At 34.8% G+C, this 16,747-nt stretch overlaps 3 protein-coding genes across 4 annotated transcripts in view; all 3 read left to right on the top strand.

Moving 5' to 3' along the window:
- The window catches only part of LOC140974002 (uncharacterized), a 30,979-nt gene extending 17,578 nt beyond the window's left edge, over positions 1-13,401 (top strand). The window contains exon 6 of the mRNA XM_073437193.1: positions 13,282-13,401. The gene's annotated coding sequence lies outside the window, so the exon portion shown is untranslated. The remainder of the gene's footprint in view (positions 1-13,281) is intronic.
- The window catches only part of LOC140974003 (uncharacterized), a 34,032-nt gene extending 17,572 nt beyond the window's left edge, over positions 1-16,460 (top strand). The window contains exons 2-5 of one of the 2 annotated variants that reach the window (XM_073437194.1): positions 14,226-14,395; positions 14,483-14,614; positions 14,692-14,856; positions 15,461-16,196. In XM_073437194.1, the coding sequence (XP_073293295.1) occupies positions 14,321-14,395; positions 14,483-14,614; positions 14,692-14,856; positions 15,461-15,553 (465 nt within the window). In that variant the 5' untranslated portion in view covers positions 14,226-14,320 and the 3' untranslated portion in view covers positions 15,554-16,196. Of the gene's footprint in view, positions 1-14,225; positions 14,396-14,482; positions 14,615-14,691; positions 14,857-15,460; positions 16,197-16,225 lie in introns of those variants that run through there. The other variant, XM_073437196.1, reaches the window with a different exon arrangement.
- Positions 11,936-13,281, top strand: LOC140974004 (uncharacterized). The gene is made up of 4 exons (XM_073437197.1): positions 11,936-12,129; positions 12,221-12,352; positions 12,430-12,594; positions 13,187-13,281. Exons 1-4 carry the CDS (start codon positions 12,055-12,057, stop codon positions 13,229-13,231), a joined length of 417 nt encoding a protein of 138 aa, XP_073293298.1. The 5' UTR covers positions 11,936-12,054; the 3' UTR covers positions 13,232-13,281.
- Positions 16,461-16,747: the final 287 nt, after the last annotated feature.

The raw sequence follows: 16,747 nt of genomic DNA, 5'->3' as shown, positions 1-16,747 counted from the left end.
TAAGAATTTCCTTCTAAGTTTTTACAGCTACATTGCCGGGAAATTTTTGTGACTGTAGTTTACATTTTTTACACAATCTTACATAGACGATTTTATAATTTTTTTAATCTGAAGGAATCCTTTGATTGGTTAGCTATCAAGGGGTTAGAGTTTGAGAATTCGATTTTTAGTTTTGAAAAATGATGAGAGCGGAGATGGTTGAATGTGGTAAGGAATTTTCTTCTAAGTTTTTACAACTACATTGCCAAGAAATTTTTGTGACTGTAGTTTACATTTTTTACACAATCTTACATAGACAATTTTATAATTTTTTTAATCTGAAGGAATCTTTTGATTGGTTAGCTATCAAGGGGTTAGAGTTTGAGAATTCGACTTTTAGCTTTGAAAAATGATGAGAGTGGAGATGGTTGAGTGTGGTTAGAAATTTTCTTCTAAATTTTTACAGCTACATTGATAGGAAATTTTTGTGACTGTAGTTTACATTTTTTACACAATCTTACATAGACGATTTTATAATTTTTTTAATCTGAAGGAATCCTTTGATTGGTTCGCTATCAAGGGGTTAGAGTTTGAGAATTTGATTTTTAGCTTTGAAAAATGATGAGAGTGGAGATGGTTGAATGTGGTTAGGAATTTTCTTCTAAGTTTTTACAGCTACATTGCCAGGAAATTTTTGTGATTGTAGTTTACATTTTTTACACAATCTTACATAGACAATTTTTTATTTTTTTTTTAATTTGAAGGAATCCTTTTATTGGTTAGCTATCAAGGGGTTAGAGTTTGAGAATTCGATTTTTAGCTTTGAAAAATGATGAGACTGGAGATGGTTGAATGTGGTTAGGAATTTTCTTCTAAGTTTTTACAAAAACGCATACTGGAACTCGACCCTACAATTGCATTGAATTTACCCAAACCTGATTTTTTTTGTCTGAAAAGCTATTTGGAAAAAAATAAAATATCACGTTGATCTTTTTCATTATATCCTCATTAGAATTATTATTGTTATTATTTTCTAAAAAATGATTTTGTTCTATATTGACAGTAATTTTAAAGGAAGTTTGTTGACTCACCTTTCACATTATGGTATTCGCGAGGATAATATAAGCGACTTCAATATTTTAGATGCTTATTTGTCTCCCATTAGAGCTCAAAAATCTACAAACGGTTGCTTATTTGTTGCCACGGCTGCTTGCCTAGAAATGACACTAAGAATACTTCATATACAAGTTCCTTGTTGGGACAAGGTATACTTTTTGGATGTACGTGATTCCATGGACCGACTATTCCAAATATACCCTGCTACTAAAGCTAGAGGAACATGTTCAATGAAGGACATGGTATCATTTGTCACCCACTATGGCTTTAGAGTGACGAGTTTATGCAAGCAGCCTCGTGCAATCGACGAGATTGCGAATTTTGACGATGAGGTAAACTTATATATTAAATTATATTACTTTAAACATTTTTATAATAATTACATTTGTCTTATAGGCATTAAGATGTAAAATACATGGGCACTCCATATTAGATCAAAACGAAGTCCTCAAGCATTTAGAAACATTTCCCATCATCGCTGGTGTTTTTTCTTATGCTTCTATGTTGAAATGTACTCATGTATGCTTCTTATTGTTTTGTATATTCCACTCAAAAAACATGAAAAATTATTCAAAATTCGATCTCCTTGTACATGCTAATTAGCAAACACTTTATTATCGATTGAATGAATTTATCATAATTAACATACAAATTAACATAACATTAGATTTCAAGAAAGGAAATGAACACACATCATTTACGTGGTTCGGTTTTATTGAACCTATATTCACATTTTCCTATAGCAAGCTGTGAACTTTTAGAAAGTAGTTTACAATTAATTTTTTTAATCCAACTAGCTTTCATGTATATATATGAGTCAACATGTGTAGTCTTAACTGCCACAATTCCCTAACAATACAGCTAAGCCAGTAAGCCTCTATAAGTCATTTTACTTCCTGAATGTTGAACTCCTTATCTTCATAGCGTCTCGCAAGTACCCAAGGAACAACTATCAACAAACTCCATCTTGGTTTTGTTTTACTCTCATTCGGAAGTAGTTTCTAGAAGTATTTTTCCCTTACTGAACTCCTTGTTTACAGAGGGCCTACTGTTGATGAGAAAATGGGCAGAGATTGTACAATGGACCAACATGCTGTTTTGGTCATTGGGAGCATGGAACTTCATACGAGTAGTGGAACTCAAACATATATGATCGTCCAAAACAGCTGGGGGAAGACTCGTGGATTTTCTGGATATATATTATTATCATTTGACTGTTGTGATATATTTACCATCTTTCTGATGCTACAAATAGATCCAGAAAAATTTCCTTACAGAAAAATGGAGGTATTTACAGTTTTTGTTTCCAATAACTGAATTTAATTTAAAATTTTTGTAAGCATTTTATTTTTATTTTAACATAAGTTGTATGTTGTGTATTTAGAATGGAACAATACAATTTGTGGAAAGACGTCGTCGCAAACGTGGGAGGTTCGGAAAGGAGGAGACTTGTCATCCTTCGGTATGTCAAACTGGTATAAGACTTTATCGTAATTTGCTTTTATTAACGTAAAAAGTCAGGATGTTGATTTTTCTTGTATTTTTCTAGCCTGGTGACGACATTATGGATTTGGATATCTGATGATGATTTTGTCTTTTCAGAATACACCCTCTCTCGTACACTGTAAGTCTTCAGACGCTATTATTTAATAGGTTCACCTTGATATTTACTTTCTTTTTTTCATTGTTGTGTATTTTTATATTAATTTTTGAAGATGGTGAAATCGTTAAAAAGACATAGAAGAGCCTTCACAAAGCGGACAATTTCGCAAGTGAGTTGGGCCGTTACATTTGAAGGTCTTTAGGCGAAATCCCACATCGTCAAACCACGAGAGAGATGCTGGGTATTTAAATGGGTGTGTAGTAACCCCTTGTGACGTGTTTTAAATTCGTGAGACCCTGGGCCAAAGCGGATAATTTCACAAGTGGGCTGGGCCGTTACATTTGATATCAGAGCAACTCCGCATGGGTTTGAGATGTTGGAGCAAACCTCAGCGAGAAAGCTGAGTCTCGAAAGGAAGGGTGAAGGACTTTAGGCGAAATCCCACATCACCAAACCACGGGAGAGATGATGAACATTTAAATGGGCATGTAGCAACCCCTTATGACGCGTTTTAAATCCGTGAGACCCTGAATCAAAGCGGAATTTTCACAAATGGACTTGGCCGTTACACTATGTGTTTTGGCACCGTGAGGATTCAACTAGATATGAGTGAGACTCACAAAACATGATAAGTATGACTCTTACACGGTGAGATTATAACCGTTATACGGCCTCGCCCCTTTAGAGGAGTAAAAATTAGAGACTGATATCAGTAAACTATGGAAAATAAATGAATCTCACTGTCTAGGTCAAAAATATGTCGATGATATTAATTATGCATGCTATGTTGTTTTCAAAATTTATGTATTTTGTTATGTATGTGCTCGAACGGCCCCCACTTGCTGAGTGACGAACATATCACTTACCTCTTACTGTACCCTCCCTAGATAAGTCAGAAGAACAGATCGAGAAAGAAGAGTCAGACCAGTTTTGGGGCTAGTGACGTACGCACAAGGGCGTTTAATTTAAGTTTACCTTTAATTAAGTTGTAAAATGCTTCCGTATTATTCTTATTGTTTTACGTAATTCTGTTGTGAAGAAAATGTTATTTCTATGAAAATTATGATATAAATTTGTTTTTGGTTTATACAGTACTACAAGACTTGTTGTTTTCGATTGTGTGGTTGTAAAACAACGTCAGTGTTGACTAACTCCGATCTCGGGGAGTGACAACTACTACCATTGTTGCGCTTCTCCTCTCCTTCCATACGGTTTTAGATTCTCTCAACTCTGTGCTTCAACGCACACGATTAAAACGACGCTCACACTAAACCATCATCTTAGTCTCTTTTGTATTTTCTTTTATAAAAATTGCTCACTCTCTCGGCGTTGCCACCATCAGCTCTGTGCGACTTCTCATAGAGACTTTCAAAATCTGATCGCTCGATGGGAGAAAACAGGTTTAACTTTCTATTTTTGGAATTGCAATTTTATAACTTGCGTGTTTGGAAGTTTTGGTAGATTTTGTGCTGCTTTACAGTTTGGTTCTTTGCGTTGTGATTCTGATCATTTTCTTCTGTTGATTTCATTGCAATGACTATCTTCTGTAGATTCTTTGTTTGTATCAATTAATCTAGATAAAAAATAATAACGATAGACACAAGATTTAGGGTACCGGTTTCTGCTTTCTTTTGAGTTCATGACTTCCTTTACATTTTTTGATTCATCATATTCCATGGATGAAACCACATTGAGAGCACATGAGACCATATCAGCATAGCCAAACCTTTGAGGTGATTTGATGGATTTCCTTGTTCTATACATTGCTAACAAGTAGTCATGATGTTGTTCATGTGTTTGTAATGGTTCTTGTTCCAGTATTTCTTCACCATTAATTCTTTCAGTCATACTTCCTCATAGTGGCAGCAGCACCACCTCAACTTCGGTATCCTTTGGTACTGTGTGAGTTTGAGGGGGTGTTAGCAGATGTGTTCTTCATATGAAATTCTCTCATTAAAAGTTACATCTTGTCTCACCAAAGTTCTTTGCATCCCAAGTTCAATACATCTTAGCTTATACCCTTTTAACTCATTCTGGGTACCCTAGAAACACACACTTTATGGCTCTATTTTCTAACTTCTTTTGTTTAATATGCATATATGTTGCACATCAAAAGGACTTTAGATGTTCAAATATAGCTCCTCTGCCCGACCACTTTTGCATTGGATTGAAAAAACATAGAGGAACTGAAAGTCTCATATTTATGAGATAGCTAGCTGTAGCAACAACTTGATCTGTTTCATTATCTTCTCATTAGAATTATTATTATTTTTTTCAAAAAAAGATTTTGCTCTATGTTGACGGTGAATTTTCTTGAATAATGATAATGACAAAAGAAGGAAAATGAGCAAACAAGAACGTCAAAATTAAAAATTCATGCAGAAGAACATATTTATTTCATTTTCACCATGTAATATATACATAAAGAAATGACTTATAAGGCAAACTAAACTTAAGACTTGATTGCCGTGATCCTCTTTTTTTGAGATTTGACATACATTAATTTAAAATTACAAATAAAGTAAATATGTAAAATACATATAATATAATACAAATTGATAGCATATATTTTGTAATAAATTTAAAGGAAGTTTGTGGACTCACCTTTCATATCATGGTATTCAAGTGGATAATATAAGCGACTTCAATATTTTAGATGGTTATTTGTCTCCCATTAGAGCTGAAAAATCTACAAACAATTGCCTATTTATTACCACGACTGCTTGCTGGGAAATGACAGTAAGAATACTTTGTATCCAAGTCCCTTTTTGGGACAAGATATACTTTTTGGATGTCTGTGATGCCATGGACTGATTATTCCAAATATACCATGTTACTAATGCTAGAGGAACGTGTTTGATGAAGCAAATGATATCATTTGTCACTAACTATGGCTTTAGAGTGACGAGTTTATGCAAGAAGCCTCGTGCAATCGACAAGCTTGCGAATTTTGACGACGAGGTAAACTTATATATTAAAATTTATATTACTCTAAACATTTTTATAATAAATTACCTTTGTCTTATAGGCATTAAGATGTAGAATACATGGACACTCCATATTAGATGAAAACAAAGTTTTGAAGCATCTAGAAATATTTCACTTCATCGCTGATGTCTTACTTTATGCTTCTATGTCGAAATGTACTCAGGTATGCTTCTTATTGTTTTGTATATTCCATTCAAGAAACCTGAAAAATTATTCAAAATCCGATCTCCTCATACGTGTTAATTACCAAACAGTTTATTATCGATTGAATGCATTTATAAGTAGATTTCAAGAAAGGTAATCAATAAACACCATTTACATGGTTCAGTTTTATTGAACTTATGTCCACATCTGCCTGCATCAAGAAGAATAATCCACTATGATCTTTTAGAAAGGATTTTACAAGTAATTTTTTTAATCCAACTAGCTTTCATGTATATATATGAGTCAACAAGTGGTAGTCTTAACTGCCACTGTTCCCTAACAATACGACTAAGCCAGTAAACCTCTAGAAGTCTTTTTCCTTCTTGAATGTTGAACTCCTTATCTTCATACTGTTTCGCAAGTTCCAATGAACAACTATCAACAAACTCCACCTTGGTTATTTTTTAGTCTCATCCAGAAATAGTTTCCAGAAGTATTTTTCCCTTCATGAACTTTTTGTATTCACGGTGTCACAAGTTCCTAAAACAAAGACCAACTATCAACACTTATATATATGTGGAGCTAATTGTAATTTGTATAGTATAAACAGTTTATGGAGGGCCTATCGTTGATGAGAAAAGTGTCAAATGTTATATAACAGACCAACATGTTGTTTTGGTCATTGAGATCATAAAACTTAAAACGAGTAGTGGAACTCAAACATATATGATCATCCAAAATAGTTGGGGGAATACTCAAGGTTTTTCTGGATATATAATATTACCATTTGACTTTTGTGATATATTTACCATCTTTCTGCGACTACAAATAGATCCAGAAAAATTTTCTTACAGAAAAATGGAAGTATTTACAGTTTTTATTTCCTATAACTGAATTTAATTTAAAATGTTTATAAGAATTTTATTTTTATTTTAACATAACTGTAAGTTGTGTACTTAGAATGGAACAATACAATTTGTGGAGAGACGTCGTCACAAACGTGCGAGGTTTGAAAAGGATGAGATATATTGTAACAGCTCAGCCCACTTGTGATACTGTCCGATTTGGTCTGAGGCCTCACATCCTTAAAACGCGTCACAAGAGGTTGCTACACGCTCATTTAAATGTCCAACATATCTCTCGTAGTTTGGTGATGTGAAATTTCACCTAAGGGCCTTCACTTTCCCCTTCGAGACTCAGAATCCGTGCTGAGGTTTGCCCCACCTTCTCAAACCCACGCAGAGTCACTCTGATACCAAATATAACAGTCCAGCCCACTTATGATATTGTCCACTTTGGCTCGTGACTTCGAGACTTTAAAATGCATCAAAATTGGTTGCTACACACCCTTTTAATTGTCCATCATCTCTCATGTGGTTTGGTGGTGTGGGATTTATCCTAAAGGTCTTCACCCCTCCTTTGAGACTCACCGTTCTCGCTGAGGTTAGCCACACTATCCAAAACCCACGCGGAGTTGCTCTGATAACAAATGTAACTGCCCAACACACTTGTGATATTGTCCGCTTTGGCACGAGGTCTCACGGTTTTAAAACGTGTCACAACGGGTTGCTACACGTCCATTTAAATGGTCAGCATACCTCCCGCAGCCCAGTCCAATTGTAATATTTTTCGCTTTGACCTGTGGCCTCACGACTTTAGAACGCGTCACAACAGGTTGCTACACCCCCATTTAATTGCCTAGCATATCTCTCGTGGTTTGGTGATGTAAAATTTCTCCTAAGGGCCTTCACCCCCACTCTCCTTCGGGACTCAGTGTCCTTCCTGATGTTTGCCCCACCATCCTTAACCCATGGTGAGTCACTCTGATACCAAATGTAATGGCTCAACCCACTTGTGATATTTTCCACTTTGACCCATGACCTCACGACTTTTAAAACGCGTCACAGCGGGTTGCTACATGTCCATTTATTTGCCCAGCACCTCTCCCGTTGTTTGGCGATGTGAAATTTCGCCTAAGGACATTTACCCTCCCCTTCGGGACTCAGCGCCCTGGCTGAGGTTTTCTCCATCATCCCAAACCCACACGGAGTCACTCTGATACCAAATTTACCGGCTTAGCCCACTTGTGATATTGTTCACTTTGGCCCGTGACTTCACGACTTTAAAACGCGTTACAACGGGTTTCTACACGCCCATTTAACCTCTTCTGTGGTTTGGAGTGATGTGGTAGTTACAATTTGCGACGGTTTTTAAAAAACCGTCGCAAATTAATTTGCAACGGACATCATCGTTAACCGTCGCTACAATTAGCGACAGTCGTAATTAAAACGGTCGCTAAATAGCGACGGTTTCATACACCGTCGCTAAATTTAGCGACGGTGTTTTTTAAACTTCGACGGTTTTGTATGCTTTCCGTCGCTAATTTTTCAGTAAAATAAAAAAAATTTTCACTTTTAATATTTTAATAAATATAAAAAAAAAACTAACAATGCTAATTATATTCTTGATTTACCGTCGAAAATACTATATTCTTGATTTTAAAAATTTATTAAACTTTAAAGAGAAAATCGAAACTAAAATTGTGTAAAGGAGAAAAATTTTAAGTGTTGTAAAGTGGTATGGTAGAAAATGGACTGAGGGTGGGGATATTTATAGACAGTTTGCGACAGTTTTGACTTTAACCGTCGCAAATTGCGACGGTTATTTTTTTAACTGTCGCCGATTTAAAATTAGCGACGCTTTTACAAGAACTGTCGCTATATTTAGCGACGGTTATTAAAAACCGTCGCTAATTATAGATCGACGACGGTTTTACCAAAACGGTCGCTAAAATTAGCGACGGTTATACAAAAACCGTCGCTAAGTTTAGCGGCAGTTCTCGTAAAACCGTTGCTATATCTACATCGTCGACAGTTTTGCTTAAAACCGTCGCTAAATTGAGCGACGGTTATACTTTAACCGTCGCAAGATTTAAATTAGCGACGGTATAGTATAACCGTCGCTAAATTTAGCGACAGATTTTACTTAAACGGTCGCAAAATCTAATATTGACAACAAAATTTGTAGAAAAACCAGTTGAAAGACAACGGTTTTTTACAAACCGTTGTCGTAACTTGAAGAAAAACGCTAGTAGACAACAGTTTAAAAACCGTTGTCGTAGCCCAAAAAAAACGCTCATAGACAACGGTGGTTTTTAAAAACCGTTGTCGTAGATATATCAAAGACAACGGTTTTAAAGAAACTGTTTTCTTTGAGCGGATTTTTTTGGGCAACGACAACGGTTTTTGTTAAAACCGTTGTTAAAAGTAAAAAATTAAAACCGTTGTCTTTGATGTGTTGTTAAAACAGATTTTTCTTGTAGTGACCTTCACCCCTCCTTCGAAACTCAGCGTTTAGCTGAGTTTTACCATACCAATCAAAACCCACGTGGAGTCACTATAATACTTAATGTAAGGCCCAACCCACTTATTATATTGTCAGCTTTTGCCCGTGGCCTAACTACTTTAAAATGTGTCACTACAAGTTGTTATACGCCCAATTAAATGTCTAACATCTCTCCCGTAGTTTGTCGATGTGAGATTTCGCCTAAGGGCCTTTATACCCCCTTGGGACTCAGCTTCCTCCTTGAGGTTTGCTCCCACCATCTCAAACCCACATAAAGTCGCTCTGATACCAAATGTAACGGTCCAGTCCATTTGTGATATTGTCTGCTTTGGCTTGGGCCTCATAGCTTTAAAATGTGTTATAAGGGATTGCTACACGTCTATTTAAATGTCCTGCATCTCTCCCGTGGTTTGGCTATGTGGAATTTCGCCTAAGGGTCTTCACCTCCCTTCGGGACTTAACGTCATCGCTGAGGTTTGCTCCACCATCCCAAACTCACGTGGAGTCACTCTGATACGAAATGTAACAGTCCAGCCCACTTGTGATATTGTCCACTTTGGCCCTTGACCTCACGGCTTTAAAACGCGTCACAACAGGTTGCTACACGTCTATTTAATTGCTCGACATCTCTCTCGTGGTTTGATGATATAGGATTTTGTTTAAGGGCCTTCACCCCCCTTTCGGGACTCAAAGTCCTCGCTGAGGTTTGACCCACCTTCACAAACCCACGCAGAGTCCATCTGATACCAAATGTAACCGTCCAGGCCACTTCTGATATTTTTCGTTTTGGTCCGGGGCCTCACGACTTTAAAACACGGGTTGCTACATGCCAATTTAAATGTCCAGCATTTCGCCTGTGGTTTTGCGACGTGCGATTTCACCTAAGAGCCTTCACCCCCCTCCCCCCCACCCCACGCGGGACTCAGCGTCCTTGTTGAAGTTTGCCCCACAATTTCAAACCCATGCAGAGTTACTCTGATACAAAATGTAACGGTCAAGCCCACTTGTGATATTGTCTGCTTTGGCCAGTGCCTCATGGCTTTAAAACGCGGCACAACGGGTTGCTACACACCCATTTAAATGCCCAGCATCTCTCCTGTGGTTTTGACGATGTGAGATTTCGCCTAAGGGCCTTCACCCCCCCTCCCTTCAGGATTCAGCGTCCTTGCTGAGATTTTCCCCACCATCTCAAACTCACGTGGAGTCACTCTGATACCAAATGTAACGACCCAGTCCACTTGTGATATTTTTCGCTTTGGCCCTGGCTTCACGGCTTTTAAACACATCACAAAGGATTGCTACGCGCCTATTTAAAAGCCCAACATTTCTCCCGTGTTTTGGCGATGTGAGATTTCGCCTAAGAGCTTTCACCCTTTGTGACGTATTTTAAAGTCGTGAGATCTCGGGCCAAAACGGACAATATCACAAGTGAGATGTGGTATGAGACTTTATCGTAATTTGCTTTTATTAGCATAAGAATTCTAGATGTTGATTTTTCTAATATTTTTTTATTGTTTAAAGTGCAAAATTTTCAATCTCTAGCCTGCTAAAATTAGTTTTCATCAGATTTCAAGGTCTAATAGTTTCATATAGTGAAGCAATTTTACAGTGTTTTAGGACTGAAAATTTACGTGATGTGCTTATGCCTCTCGGTCGATACCTGTGTGAAGCTATTTTATTGGAATTATTTTCTATTTATTTCTATTGCATGAGATCTTGGTGCGATCAATGTTTGTGAAAATATTAATAGGGATGAAGAATTAGAGTTTAGATTAGTTCCAACTTCACATTTTGTTTTTATTTCCTCAAAATACGTTGCATCCCATTGATTTATTATGTTTATCATATGACATTCTCATCAATTTATAAAATACGTTATGTATTTTCAGCCACTTTCAGCAATAACATATTATTCATTATATTGCATTTTAAACGTAATAAATAAATTTTAAGTACTTGAATGCCCCATTAAGAGGAAATAATATAGAGAATTTACATAAATTTGTGTTTTCTATATTTCACTTAATATATACTAGCCCTTGTGTGCATGCATATGTCAAGTCGATTTTTTTTCTGTTAAAAAAATTAAAATAAAGATTATTTTTTATTTTTAATAAGTTTTTAGATTTTTTCATAAAAGTAATTTTAATGAAAATTAAAGGTTAAAAATAGGTATTTTGGGAGCATTGTTGCTGTCATTAGGAATGATGTTGGGTTTTTTCAGCAGTTCAAATAATAAGAAGTAACCATGCAAAATATCGTGATAGTAGTAATTAATTAGTTATAATATATGTAATCTAATTAATAATCTTCTTACTAGCAATTGTAATAATAAATATACATACTGAAAGTATAAAAATTTGAGTGAGTCTCATGTGAGACCGTCTCACGGATAATAATATGTGAGACGGGTCAACCCTACCCATATTCACAATAAAAAGTAATACTCTTATCATAAAAATTAATACTTTTTCATGGATGACCCAAATAAAAGACCCGTCTCACAAATACGACCCGTGAGACCGTCTCACACAAGTTTTTGCCAATAAAATTTCTACGCGATAATGATGATGATAATAACAATTGCAGCATTATTTATATAAATATAAAATCAAATTTTATAAGTTAGTCTTCCCTAATCTAATCTAACAAATATATTATTTATTATTTATTATAAAAAAAACCCTTTACGATTATTATTTTAAAGAAAGGCTTTTTAAATGGAAAAGAATAATAATAAACAATCCGTATATTTATAGGTTTGGGCTTGGGAGAATCGTTGAATTTTCTAGTAAGACCTGTCCTTGAATGAAATTTATGTTTCAGCTGTTTATAACTTCACTATATTGAGAAAATTCATTGGAATTTGTGCGAGCAGCATGGATTCGGACCGCTGTTTTATAGGATATCGTCGGATGGAAGAGGAAGAGTTGTCGTTGCCGAAGATGCGTCAAGTAATTGTGGATTTTTTATTTTTTTTGGAATAAATTGTTGATTTATGTTTTATCTTTATCAGTATGGTTTATTGAATATACCATTTGACAGATGTGTGATGTGTATGTGCGCGCGCTATATCCTGGTTCATTTGGTGGATCGAACACATACCTTGCCGACGAAGCTCTATATGCATTCAGAGATAATCCCGAATTAGCCCCAAACGCCTTCAACAGTGCCAAGGTTAGGCAAATACATTGACAGTCCTGATTATTTGATGCACGCAAGTAATTTCTTCCGGTTTGATTTGATTGATACAGGGGAGAAACTTCAAGCTTGTGAAGTTTATCAAGCTCAATCGCATTAACACTCTATTTAACTCCATGACTTTCGAGGCTAAGGAAGATGGAAGCGAAGAGTGTCTTCTTTTCCGAGCTGTTGTTAATTTGATAGGCACGGACAATGTATTGTTGTGTGAGATCAGGGTACGAACAATTCATTTCTATATTGCTCTGTTTGGATTCAATTTCATGCTATCCTTGTTTATGTTACACCTCTATCATTTGTGTAGTGTATGGAATACCCTAAAATCCTAGTCATGCCAATGCAAACAAACTTAAATCGACTAAATATCTACCTCATGCCAAATGAAGTGGTGGTGGTGGTGGTTTGCTTGTTTGAGTTGAACCGTTGTTATCTATGTGAATTTGATCTGATTCAATCAAGTAGCTATGTGAATGATATTGAATGGTGAGAGCTGACATAGAAAACAATGAGTAGATACACCTGCAACTTCTTATGTAGGACATCAAATGGTGTGGTGATGCTGCTTGTGCACGGAAAGTAAATTGCATGAAGATTTTTTTTTAAAAAAAAAGAAAAATTATGCGTGCGGGTATTGTGAGGCTACACGAGACTTTGTTTGGAGCGTAAAATAAATGTCCATTCAAGAAGATACGAATTTTAGAGCAGATTCTAAATAGGTGAAACAGGAATATGTGTATCACCAAAACCAAGCCTTTTATCCATTTTTTTTAATTATTGGCACAAGAAGTTAACTTTTGTTGTATTTTTTAGGATGGTGATGAAAGTAAGGATATGTGTGGTTTGTTCTGCTCATAAGGATAAAAGAATGACCACCATCAAATGAAGTCCAAGTTTGTCACTTTTGAGGATTATGAGGAGTGAATGGTTATCCTGTGTTATTTTATGCGTTTGAGTGTTGTGTTAGTACCAGCCCGATATTGAATTGATTTAATTTTAGGATGTAAATTTACGTTATTATACATACAATATATATTTTATATAATAATTTTTTATAATAACATTCAAATTTTAAGTATATTCATTACATTATATTGATAATTTTAAATAAGTTTTCCTACTCTATGGTAGTTGGGAAAATAAAAAACTTGAAATGTATATAAAAAAATATTTGTTCATGATTATTGTAGTAAATGTTCAATTATTTAAACAAATAATTAACTATCATACTTTTTCAAGAACAATGCATGTAAAAATATTTGTTAATACTAATAAATTATTTTATTCATGAAATTCGTCAACGAGAAAGAAGACAGTTAATGTTTACCTATTTACACATCATTTTTTTAAATGTCTGTGAATTTTACGTGATTATCAACTAAATTCACATGTTGGAAAAAATGAAAAATTAATCAATTAGATTACTCAAAAAAAAAAGGAAAAGTAATCATTTTTTTAGAAATAAATTTCGGTATATAACTCCCAGAAATTCCAATCGCGCTTTTTAAATTAGATTCATGCAATTTTTTTCATTTAACGTATAGCTTTTTTATATTTTTAATACTTTAGATAGTATGTCTAAAATCAAGATTGTTTCATCATCGAGTTTTCAATAAAATAATTACTTTTTGGTGCAAATAAAATTTAAATAATTATATTTTATTAAAATAATTGTTATCGAATAATCAAAGTACTGATTGCATTAAAAATTTATTACTGCAATAATAGCGAATATANATTTAATTAAAAAAATCCGTACTCGGTTTCCCATTTTTTTTAAAGGAAAACTACGATTTATTTTTTAAAGGAGAAGCATTTAAAAATGAAAATAATAATAATATACGGTTTCTAGGTTTGGGCGTCGGAGAATCGGCGAATTTTCTTGTAATACTTGTCCTTGTATGAAAGTTATGTTTCAGCAGTATTCATCGGAATTTGTTAGAGCAGATGGATTCGGACCGTTGTTTTATAGGATATCGTAGGATGGAAGTGGAAGAGTTGTCGTTGCCGAAGATGCGTCAAGTAATTGGGGATTATTATTTTTTTGAATTAATTTCTGTTTATCTTTATCAGTATGGTTTATCGATTATTGAATATACCATTTGACAGATGTGTGATGTGTATGTACGCACGCTATATCCTGGTTCATTTGGTGGATCGAACACATACCTTGCCGACGAATTTTTGTATGTATTCAGACATATTCCCCAAATAGCCCTAGACGCCTTCAACAGTGCCAAGGTTAGGCAAATACATTGACAATCCTAATTATTTGATGCACGTAAGAAATTTCTTTCGGTTTGATTTGATTGATACAGGGGAGAAATTTCAAGTTGGTGAAGTTTATCAAGCTTAATCGCATTAGCCTTCTATTTAACTCCATGACTTTCGAGGCTAAGGAAGATGGAAGCGATGAGTGTCTTCTTTTCCGAGCTGTTGTTAATATGATCGGCACGGACAATGTATTGTTGTGTGAGATCAGGGTACGAACAATTCATTTCTTTATTGCTTTCTTTGGATTTTCAATTTCATGCTATCCTTGTTTATGTTAATCTTCTATCATTGGTACTGTTGTGCATGGACTACCATAAAATCCTAGTCATGTCAATGTAGACAAACTTAAATCGACTAAATATCTACCTCATGCCAAATGAAGTGCTGGTGATGGTTTGCTTGTTTTAGTTGACCCGTTGTTAGCTATGTGAATTTGATCATTCAATCAAGTAGCTATGTGAATGATATTGAATGGTGAGAGCTGACATAGAAAACTATGCGTAAATACACCAGCAACTTCTTATGTAGGACATCAAATGGTGTGGTGATGCTGCTTGTGCACGGCAAGTAAATTGCATGAAGATTTTTTTTTAAAGAAAAAAAAAATTATGCGTGTGGGTATTGTGATGCTTGAGTGAGGCTATACGAGACTTTGTTTGGAGCGTAAAATAAATGACCATTCAAGAAGATACGAATTTTAGAGCAGATTCTAAATAGGTGAAACAGGAATATGTGTATCACCAAAACCAAGCCTTTTATCCATATTTTTTTCTATTATTTGCACAAGAAGTTCACTTTTGTTGTATTTTTTAGGATGGTGATGTAAGTAAGGATCCGGGTGACGACATTCTTTCCTTTGTTAGACCATCATGTCACTACATTTGTCTTCAGAAATTATTGTCTTAACTGGTTCCTTCTCTTCATTTTCTTGGTTATTTTTATGCTCTTGCTTAATGATCACCATGGTGATGAAGGTATCAAAGTGTTCTATTTTTTACTCAAGTTTGTGACCTGGTAATTTGATACAGTAGGAGATTGATGCTTCATCTTATCTTTATAATATTTATATTCTAGTCTACTAGATACGATGTCTATATTTTTATTTTTTTTATATTTGGTTAGGATTGGATTTGTTTTTTTAAGTCTCCTTTGATTTCGAAGTACTAGATTAGGCGTTGATATTATTATCTATAGGGCTTTTGTTCTTCTTTCGGTGACTTGTTTTGGAATCAATAAAATTTAGCGCTTTACAAGTGTTACCCACGGCGTGTTTCCAGATCGGCCGATTTCAAGTCATGAGTCGTGGCCTAATAAGTAATAACTATCTTCGAATTTTTCATATTTTGTTTCCAACTTCAAGTCCTTGTTTGTGATGGTTCTGACGTTTGATCATGCTCTCAGTTTACTTCCAAGACTGCTTGTTTAATGAACATTCCTTTCTTCCTTATGTTACACTGTTTCGTTAGCGCAATTGTCATTATACATTATACGTCTCTTTGAAGATGCAGTGTCCTTTTTGGAAGTTCTTTCTTTCTTACACACTTCTTTTTCTGTTTTCTTTTTGTTCCAATTTCAAAGCTTTAAACATGAACGTGGCGAATTCCACTCTACTGGTGGTTCACTTGGTGGTAAATGCGACTATGCTGTTGGTTCAACTCGTGGTAAATGTGTATGTGTCGTTTGTTCTGCTCTTAAAGATTAAATACTGATGAACACCATCAAATTAAGTCCGGGTTTATTCCGCTTTTGAGGATTATTACGAGTAGTGAATGGTTATACTGCGTTATTTTATGCCTTTTTGATTGTTGTGTTAGTATCAGCCCGATGCTGAATTGAATTTACAATATGTTTTAGGATGTAAATTTACGTTATTATATATATTATCTATATATATAAATTGAATTTTTGACATATTTAGAAAGTTCACGAAAAAATAATTACTACAAAAAGAAATATTTGTTAGTATATTTAAATACAAATAAGAAATAGACGCCTAATTAAATTTGAAGTATTTTAAACTTCTTTTTAAAATTCAAATTTGAATTTGACTTCTTTTAAAAATATAAACTACTTTTAAGTATCTATATTGGTTATATCATT

The sequence above is a fragment of the Primulina huaijiensis genome, chromosome 3 (genome assembly GCF_012295235.1).
Source record: "Primulina huaijiensis isolate GDHJ02 chromosome 3, ASM1229523v2, whole genome shotgun sequence".
NCBI lineage: Eukaryota > Viridiplantae > Streptophyta > Magnoliopsida > Lamiales > Gesneriaceae > Primulina > Primulina huaijiensis.
The sequence above is the reverse complement of the archived record's forward strand: the minus strand, read 5'-3'. Positions and strand labels throughout refer to the sequence as shown.